This window comes from Microtus oregoni, unplaced genomic scaffold, assembly GCF_018167655.1.
Source record: "Microtus oregoni isolate MIOR12 unplaced genomic scaffold, Mior012 000003F_ref0000135, whole genome shotgun sequence".
In the NCBI taxonomy this organism is placed as follows: Eukaryota; Metazoa; Chordata; class Mammalia; order Rodentia; family Cricetidae; genus Microtus; species Microtus oregoni.
In genome coordinates, this window is record NW_024543062.1 from 50,727,668 (window position 1) to 50,737,160 (window position 9,493).

General features: G+C 53.3%; 1 protein-coding gene across 1 annotated transcript; it reads left to right on the forward strand.

The window, feature by feature from the left end:
- Nucleotides 1-3,468: 3,468 nt before the first annotated feature.
- On the forward strand, nt 3,469-9,037 carry En1 (engrailed homeobox 1). Its single transcript, XM_041648916.1, has 2 exons — nt 3,469-4,986; nt 7,926-9,037. The coding sequence occupies exons 1-2, from the start codon at nt 4,080-4,082 to the stop codon at nt 8,240-8,242; spliced, it is 1,224 nt and encodes a 407-aa protein (XP_041504850.1). The 5' UTR covers nt 3,469-4,079; the 3' UTR covers nt 8,243-9,037.
- The last annotated feature ends 456 nt before the right edge of the window (nt 9,038-9,493 follow it).

The window sequence follows — 9,493 nt, forward strand, 5'->3', positions numbered from 1 at the left end:
TACACCAACACATCAGCCCGGCTTTTGTAGACTGGGTTTCCCCGTGAGTAGCTCTTACCTACATGGGGGAACAGACTCAAATACAAGGAGTTAAATGTTTCGTTGTTGTTTACTAGATTTGAAGGAGAAGAAATAAACTTTCTTAGTTTTCACCCTTAAAAAAACTCAATGTTTTCTCTTTGTCTGATCGCAAACTTCCTGCAGCCCTCCCTTTCCTCCAGCACATTAGCACTCTTCCCTTTGACCAGATGCCTTTTGCACGGAAGTCACAGTTGAGCCTCAAGGAACGGAGGAAGCTAAGGAACTGGAGACAGTTGGGGGGCTTGGGGTCTCTTTATCCCGTGCACCGTGGGTCCCAGACCAAGAGACTGCTTTTGGGATAGGAGAGCTGTCATACACTCCCATACCCCTTGGCCTTTGAAACTAAATAAACTCTTTTTCTTTGTTGTATTTTTTCCTCTAAATTCACCTAGGCTGGATACGAAAAGATGGCAATGGGACAGTCATTTTATTGAGGGAATAATGCCCAGTCCATAGCCCTCTTGCAGAGGTAACAACACAACTTAAAAGTGCAAAGCAACGGAAGTACATACTGATCTCTACCAGTTCCTATATTTGGGATATAGGAGCTGGTGGCATTTGTAGAAAGGGGGGGGGGTGCTGCCATTCTGGGCCAGTTCCCACACTTGCTTCCTGCTGCCTTACCTGTCTGCCCTTCTGGCCTGGGCATCTATCCAGTGGCAAGACCCCTTAACTACCAAAAGCAGAGGAGGGTATCTTGAAAAAACATGAAGAATCCAATGCAGTCACACTGGCATGCACCCCTGCACACAGACACCAATCCCCTTTACCCAGATACTGGAACACTCACCACTCACCCAGCCCCTGCTGTAGCTCCTCACCCACATGCCAGCCCTGGGCTTGGAGTTCTGTGGACCCCTCACACAAGTGTCTCAGCCAATATTTGCTCACTCAGCCTGCACACAGCTCATATAGTTCCCAACAGTATGTTCGGTTTTAGAAGGGTGAGGAGGGCGTGGAGCCTGGGTGGGGTCGTGGAGCTCTGGCGACAAGTCTAAAGGTGCGTCAGTCCGGGGCTGGACTGGGGGATGGAGTGTGGTGGTGGTGGGGGGGGGACAAGCCAGCGTGCTGCAGAGGAGCACCGCCTAATCCAGCCGGAGCTCGTGGGCCGCGGATGCATTTATCATCCTATTACTGTAACAAATCCGAGCTCTACTACATGAAAGGTAAAATGAATTACCGACGTTAAGCCGTCAATAAAGTCATTTCTGTAAATGGTGTCTCCAAAGGGCCGCCGCATTATTCAGCTGGCTTTATCAGCTGGCTGGAAATTACGTACAGGACCGGGCCGCGCGGCGCGCGGGGCCGCTCACTTTGATTAAACGTCTTGCCAGCGCTATGTGACAGAGCTTTTGACCAGGGTTTTATTCACAGGCCTGTGATGAACGCCAAGCTGATCAGGCGGAATGAAGAGTAATTAAAACCTATAAATTATCTTCCGCAGCCCTTCTCACGGCGTCTCCTGCAGGCGAGATAAGGCGTCGAGACCCTATTTACGGCGCTGAAAGGGACCGAGGCGCACAAAAGCTACGCGGCTAAATAGGATATTGATAGTGTCCTAATTAGAATTTAATTAAGTACCCACGGTCGCTTGCGGGATAAAGATTTCAATTTTGCGAACTTAAATATAAATAAAAATCCCACCTCTATTTCGGGGGCAAAGAGTGAGGGCAACTGGAGATTTCGGGGAGCCCTTGGGTTAGAAACAGAAGGGAACCCACGAGACAGTACAGTGGATCTGGAGTGGCTTCCGAAAGTTCGGGAGACCGCGGTGGCCCCAGAAATGCCCTCTGGAGAGGTTCTTGCCGTCAGGCCCAAGCACAGTGCTTTTTGGGAACTCAGTCCGGGATATCGGGAGATCCTTGGCTGAGCTAAGATGCAGCCAGTAATACAAATTCCTCCTGTCTCCGGGACAAACTTCGCTTCAGTGCCCCGGTTAGACTTGTGGGTTTGGTTGTATATTCTTTCCAATCTAGCTTCTGTGGATTTTTTTTTTACTAGGAGTTTTAAAAAGAGATAGAAACTATTCCATTTGGGGGTGGCGATCAGGGAAGAATGGGTGGGGAAGGTCTCCTTTTCAGTGGGCTCAAGTCCCCTTTCTTGGACCAAAGCTTCATCAGCCTCTTGGCAGGCGACCCTCTAAAACAGCTCCTAGGCAGATCCGCCCGCCCCCCCCCCCCCCCCCCGCACCGCACGCCTAGTACTACCCTTCACTTGGTTATGGAAAACTTTTGAGGCACCTCCTCTAGGAAAAAGAGGAAAAGCCCAGAATATAGGAGCGTGGGAGTATTGAGAATATTTGGGGGCTCCACCCCAAGTCAAATTCAGCTATCCTAGAATTGGGGTAACCCGTTGTCCACATCTTCAACCTGTCAAGGCAAACATTTGAAGCGGTTTTGTTGGTTTGATTTTTACTTTGGAGGAAAATCTAACACAGAAATTTCCTTTAACTTGAAACCCAAATCCAGCCAGGCCTTGGTAAGGCGGCACAACACATAGCCCTGCTCTGGGGCTCTCTTGAGACAATTCTATCGGGCTATGACAGCCCGAATCCTCCGCAGCCAAGGAAGGAAGGGGTAGCTGGAGCTGGGGCTCTTCCGTGGCCTCTGGGCAGGGCTCCACGGCGTCCAGGCAGCTTGTGGGCGGTGATGATCCGGAGAAGGGCACGGTTGCAGATCTCTTCAGAAACAGTGTGGCTAGTCAGTGACACAGAGCAGCAGTGCCAGTAAGGTGTAGCAGGCCTCTTAGGCTTGCCATTAGTGGGAAACAAACTGAGTCTCTGAAAGTAGCCAACCCTAAGTCTTTTTCTCATGCCCGATATTGGTTTCATTCCTACACACACACACACACACACACAGAGAGAGAGAGAGAGAGAGAGAGAGAGAGAGAGAGAGAGAGAGAGAGAATGAATATGAGCTATATGTTTCGGGAGTGCGCGGGTGGGGGGCAGGGGTGCCTAGTAACCCAAGTCCCTGCCGCCTGTCGCTGTCCCCAGCGCTCACGAACCCACAATCCTGTATTTCTCCAACAAGTTATGGAGTTGCTTCTCCCATCTGCCTAAAATTCTAGTTCTCTTCGTGCCCTCTTCAGTCCGGATCTGAAGGAGGGGGAAGGGAGTGGGCACAGATGGGGGCAGGGCGGGAGGACTACGGGGCCTAAGTCTCTGCACCCCCTCTCCACCCACGGCCGCCGCCCCCGGATTATTTATCCGCAAAGTCCCGCGCGCACCCATTGGGCCGAGCCCTGAGTGTCAGCGCGAGTCGCGGCTCGCCATTGGTCCCGCACACGTGCGGCCCTGACTCACGTGCTTCCGGTTTGAAGGCAAAAAGTGTGCCTGGGTGATTTTTTTTTTTTAAGCGAGAGAGTTTGTGCAAAGATCCGAGCTGTCAGAGATTTCAGGGGGGGAAAAAAGGAGCCCGGCACTGGCGGAGACGCACTCTCCCTGCAAAAAAGCAAAGGCGATTAAAGGCGCTGCCAGCCTCGCGCTCTGGGCACAGCTGAGCATGACACTGGGGAAGTCAAACCCCTCACTACTGCCTAGGAAGATGGGTAGACTTTAAAGACTATTTTTCCCTTTAAGAAAAAAATTCTTGGAGCTTTAAAAAAATTCATTTTTTCTTCTTTTTTTCTTTTCTCCCCCCCTTTTTGGGTTGTGGTTTACTCCCCCACTAAGACCAATCACTGAAATCTGTTTGCTGAAAGAAAAAAAGAAAGAAAGAAAAGAAAGAAAAAAATAGCGAGTGTCTTCTCCGTATCTGGATGTCTACAAATTAGAAAGAGGGAGAGAGCGAGATCTGCTCCACCAGAGCGGGCGAGAGCCAGGCCAGACGCCCGGCTTTCTTTTTTTCCTCCTGCACCCGCCCTGTGCCTTCGCCGAGGCTTCGCCTAGCCTCCTTCCTCTCCGCGCACCCCCACGGGCCCGCTGGCAAAGTGGGGTGGGGAGCGAGCGGCGGGGGGCGGGGGCCGGCGCGGCGGCCAGGGCTGCCGGGCGGCCGAGCATGGAAGAACAGCAGCCGGAGCCTAAAAGTCAGCGCGACTCGGGCCTCGGCGCGGTGGCAGCGGCGGCGGCGGTAGTGACGGTGGCGGCCCCGGGCGGCCTCAGCCTGAATCTTAGCCCAGGAGCCAGCGGCAGCAGCGGCAGCGATGGAGACAGCGTGCCGGTGTCCCCGCAGCCCGCGCCCCCGTCGCCGCCGGCGGCGCCCTGCCTGCCGCCCCTAGCCCATCACCCGCACCTCCCCCCGCACCCCCCGCCCCCGCCGCCGCCGCCACCGCCGCCTCCACCGCAGCATCTCGCGGCGCCTCCTCACCAGCCACAGCCCGCGGCCCAGCTGCACCGCACCACCAACTTTTTCATCGATAACATCCTAAGGCCCGATTTCGGTTGCAAAAAGGAACAGCCCCTGCCTCAGCTCCTGGTGGCGGCGGCTGCAGCCGGAGGAGGTTCCGGAGGAGGAGGAAGCCGCGTGGAGCGTGACCGAGGCCAGACTGGTGCAGGTAGAGACCCTGTCCACTCGCTGGGCACGCGAGCTTCGGGCGCTGCCACGCTCTTGTGCGCCCCAGATGCGAACTGTGGCCCGCCCGACGGCTCCCAGCCCGCGACCGCCGTCAGCGCGGGAGCATCCAAAACCGGGAACCCGGCTGCTGCGGCGGCGGCAGCGGCGGCGGCTGCAGCGGCGGTGGCGGCGGCGGCAGCAGCAGCTTCGAAGCCTTCGGACAGCAGCGGCGGCAGTGGAGGCAGCGCAGGGAGTCCCGGAGCGCAGGGCGCCAAGTTCCCGGAACACAACCCGGCGATCCTACTTATGGGCTCCGCTAACGGTGGGCCGGTGGTCAAGACTGACTCGCAACAGCCCCTAGTTTGGCCCGCCTGGGTCTACTGCACACGCTACTCGGACCGTCCGTCTTCTGGTGAGTGCCCAAGCCGTAAAGTGACCATGCCTCTGGCCGGGGGGCCTGCCCCAGAACTCCAACCCCCTCTCTGGGGAGAGCAAACCCATTTTGAACCGCTCCCACTTCACGTCTGACTTCCACTTCCCCAGGTCCTAGCCACAGTCGCATAGGCTCAGTTCTGCCGTGCTGGCCTTTTCCACCACTCGGGAAGTTACAGCTAGCTATTGGCAAGACCAGGAGGCTCCAGTTTCTGTTTTTTGGTTTTCCGAACTCTGAGTCTTGAGATCGTTTTTTTTATGTTTTATGCTTATTATCTTTTAGAGAGGTATATAATTACTCATTGATTTAATTTTTAGGGAAAGGGTATTTTGAACTGGCAGAAAGATAGGCCTGTTGGCTTGAATCTGCAATCTACCACCTTAGTCCTCTTGGGGCCGGCTTTGGCATGGGAAAATAGACCAGAGGAGTAATCTTTGCCTTATGTTCATAACAAACACTATGGACATTATTCTGTGGCGATTCTTTTTACATAAAGACAGATACAGTGGGAGAGGAGAGGAGAGGAGAGGAGAGAGAGAGAGAGAGAGAGAGAGAGAGAGAGAGAGACTCTTTGCGCCCAGCCCGGGTATGGCTAGTCAACCCGCGTGGGTAGAATGTAGAGTAAGGGTGTAGCCAAAAAGGTGAGCACCCACTACTCGCTGGAACTGGCTGGCCTAGGGTGAGGGAAGCAAGCAGTCCTGGGTCAGACTTGAATGCTGGGCTATGAACAAGAAAATCAACGTTCCCCTGTCCCTTTGGCCGTGTCTTCTTTCTTTCACTCTGTCCTCACAAATCTGCCCCTTAGTAGCTATCTACCAGTCTTAGGGCAATTTTCTGCTTTCTTTTCGTGTGCTAGAGCACAGGAAAGGTTAAGACCTACCCACGGACAGTTGCTGGGCCCTGGAAGAGGAGGCTCAGGCCTGCTACCCCTTGCAGGGGACAAGGGACAACGCGGGCCATGAGGAAAGCAACGGAGGCTTGGGTCCACTGTCAGCATTGAGCCAGCCAGGGGGCCGGGCAAAAGGTAGCCACCGGCACCTCTCTGCTTGTTGGTCTCCTGCAGCCTTGCTGCTTCGGGCCCGGTGCGGATCGATGCGTGCTATCAGCACCCGCCATCTAGAGCCCCGTTATTGACACGTCGGGCTCCCTGAACCTCCGAAAAGCTGCTTTGATTGACTCGCCTGATGGATAGAGTGATTGAGCTGTCAGGCTGAGTGGGTCGGGCCGGCCAGGAGGCTACGATTTTATTACAAGTGTCCGTGCCTCTGCACACACGCACACAACAACAACACTACAACATGCTCCGGACGCACCTCTAGCAGCGGAGTCTCCTGGAGGATGCGTACATTTTTGGGGCCGTCTCTGCCTGCTCGGTTCACCTAAAAGCCCCGTCCCGCTCAGGAGCAGGCCTTGTCTTTGTTCGTTGCTCCTTTCCTTTTTATAGGCCAGAAAAGGCAGCAATCAAATATTTTTATTCCAAAGGCAGTTCGCGGGGTTGACATTCTTCCTACAATCAGTTAGGCCTGGGCACCTCTTGACAAACAGCTAGTGACACTAGGTGCTTGTCCTCTGCAGGACCCAGGAGCCCAGTGTGTCCAGCGGTCACTAGGTTTGACGATGCAAAGAGCCTCCTTTCAGAAAGTTCTAGGTATTAACGGGCTTGGCAGTAACCTCACTTGAATCCGTAGGCCTCCATGGCTATCATTGAGGCCAAGAGTTCAATGCCAGCATCCCAACAAGATGGCCAAGAAGCAGGCTTCAACCATACAGACACCATCCAGCAGCTTAGCTTTCTCTCCCTTGTTCTACCTGCCTCTCTCCTGGGCTGGACATCACAGCACCCTTACACATTAGCATTTGAGAGACTTCCTCTTCTTGGAGCACGTTCTTAAGGCCTTCCTTCCTACACAGGACCATCTCAGTCATCTCGGAGTGATAGTACAGGTCCCCACTGTGATTGTCCCTTCACCACTCCCTCATGGTCCTTGTTTTGCTTACAGGTGGGGAAGACAAGGGTCATCCCAATCATTTGCACCCCGAAATTGGAGCAAACAAATTCAGAAGAGAGATAACAGGCCTTTCTCCCCTCCCCAGCCCCATCTGCCCTATGTGCAGGGATCAGAATGGTCCTTCTTTTCCTCTTGGCATCAACTAAGAAGCTGAATAAAATGTCCCAGGGCTTAAGCTCATAGACTAGAGGCGGCAGCCCCATTAAGGAAATGGCAGGCAGTGTCATGCCCCCTTCCAGAAGGAGCTTCCTTCAAGTCAAACAGAAAGGAAAGAAGGCAGAAGGCCTCCAGATTCACTATAGTTGGGTGAGCTCAGATTCCCAGTCCTCTCTGGGGTCTGTGGTGAGAGGTGAGAATCAGATAGGGGCTTTGCATAGTCCTGTGTGTGTGTGTGTGTGTGTGTGTTCCTGAGAATACAGTGGGAAGGAACCAAAGCAGACCAGTCATTCTCCCCAAGGCCTGCCTTCTCTGCTGCATTTTATTCCAGTGTTAGGAAGACATTTCTGTTCAGGCACCTTTTAAGTCTAGGTTATTCTGGTTGGGACCCCCAAAGCTCACTCTCTCTTGTGTTCCTTTCCCCATCCCACTTTTTTCAGGCCTTCTTGGCTGGGAAGTTCTGGGAGCTAAGTCTGGTAGCTCTCTTGAACTGGGATGTGGGGTGCCCCCTGCAATTCCTCTTTGACTTCTGAATCCCTCGTGCAGAGGGGGCCTAGAGATCTCAATTGCTTAGAGAGCGCTCTTCGATAGAGGTAGCGGTATCTAGCAGCGGGCCTCCACAATCTCCCTGGAAGCTCGCGACCCCTATGTTGGGCTCCGTACCGCCATTCTCAAAGCTTACTCTGCCCTCTCCTCCTCCCTCTGCTCCCGACCCCCTTCCTCCCTTCCCCGGCCCTGTCTGCCCCGCTGCAGGTCCACGCACCAGGAAGCTAAAGAAGAAAAAGAACGAGAAGGAAGACAAGCGGCCTCGGACGGCGTTCACGGCCGAGCAGCTGCAGAGACTCAAGGCGGAGTTCCAGGCAAACCGCTACATCACGGAGCAGCGGCGACAGACCTTGGCCCAGGAGCTCAGCCTGAACGAGTCCCAGATCAAGATCTGGTTCCAAAACAAGCGTGCTAAGATCAAGAAAGCCACGGGTATCAAGAATGGCCTGGCGCTGCACCTTATGGCTCAAGGACTGTACAACCATTCTACCACCACGGTCCAGGACAAAGACGAAAGCGAGTAGTTGTGGCCAGCCCGGGGCCCGCGGTAAAACCGCGCCCGTGCCACCTCCTGACTCCGCGGGGCTGCCCCTTCACCAGCCCCATGCTGCCATGCAGAGACGATCGCTAAGAAGGGAGGCATCAACCATTAACCGGAAAGAAAGAGAAAGCAAGCGAGAAAAAGTAATCCTCCGAGTGGACATTCACATTGGAATGGAACGGTTTTTGAAATGGGAGAAAGACTCGGACAGGTGCTATGGGGGAAAAAACATCTATTCTCTAACTCACAGTATAAGACGAAACTGCGAATTCCTTAAAGCTCTATCTAGCCAAACTGCTTACGACCGTGTATATATTTAATTTCAGGTAAGGAAAACAAATATGTGTAGCGATCTCTATTTGCTGGACATTTTTATTAATCTCATTTATTATTATTGTTATAATTATTATAATTATTATAATTATTTTATCCCCTATCCCCACTTGCTGCCCCCAGCCCAGTTTCGTTTTCGTTGCTTTTATCTTTTGAATGTTTTTGCTTCTCTGGGTACCTCCCGTCCCCCAACGCTGGCCCTGGTTTCTCTGGGACTTTTCTTTGTGTGCGTGTGAGTGTGTTTCCTTGCGTGTCTGCCCTTCACCTCTCCTCTACCCACCCAGGATTCTTCCACTGGTTTTGTCTGTCCTCCTAAACCCCTTTCCTTTTCTGGAGACTCCTTGAGAAATACAACCCCACAGACTGCGAGACTGAACCGCCGCTACAAGCCAAAGATTTTATTATGTTCAGAAACCTGTAGTCTGAAATAAAATGTTCACTGTGTTCATGAGTTGCTGACTGCCCTCTTCTTTTGTTGGGTGGAGGAAGAGCCTGTCCAGGAACTGTGTGGCTACCATTCTGACTACACAGGGTGGGTGCAGAGCTCTGGGAATATCAGGGTAGGCCAGAAGCATCACCACTCAACAAATGCCAGAGTGTTTTGCACAGATTTGCCATGGCCTTGGTCTGGAGCATACTCTGGTTCCTGGATGTGTTCTAGGGCACCCAAAAGCCAAAAAGGCCAATCCTACACTTCTGTACCACCCCCCACCCCCTGCGGTTCCAGCTGGCTCCCTTTGGCTCCCTTAGCTTGTGCAGGCTCAGCCAACTGAGTCCTCCTGTTCAACCTGCTTCAAGGCACCAAACTACACCCTTACTCTTCCTTTCTTTTTTTCTCCCTCCCTTTTTTTTTTCCTTTTTGGTGGGAGTTTGACTGGAGGGTTTTTCTTCTCCAAAGGCT

What these genes read in the sequence shown, in the direction of transcription:
- En1 (XM_041648916.1), top strand. Translation starts at nt 4,080, where the DNA reads ATGGAAGAACAGCAGCCGGAGCCTAAAAGTCAGCGCGACTCGGGCCTC. An exon ending in CTCGGACCGTCCGTCTTCTG is followed by an intron (nt 4,987 to 7,925) that starts GTGAGTGCCCAA and finishes GCCCCGCTGCAG; the next exon opens with GTCCACGCACCAGGAAGCTA.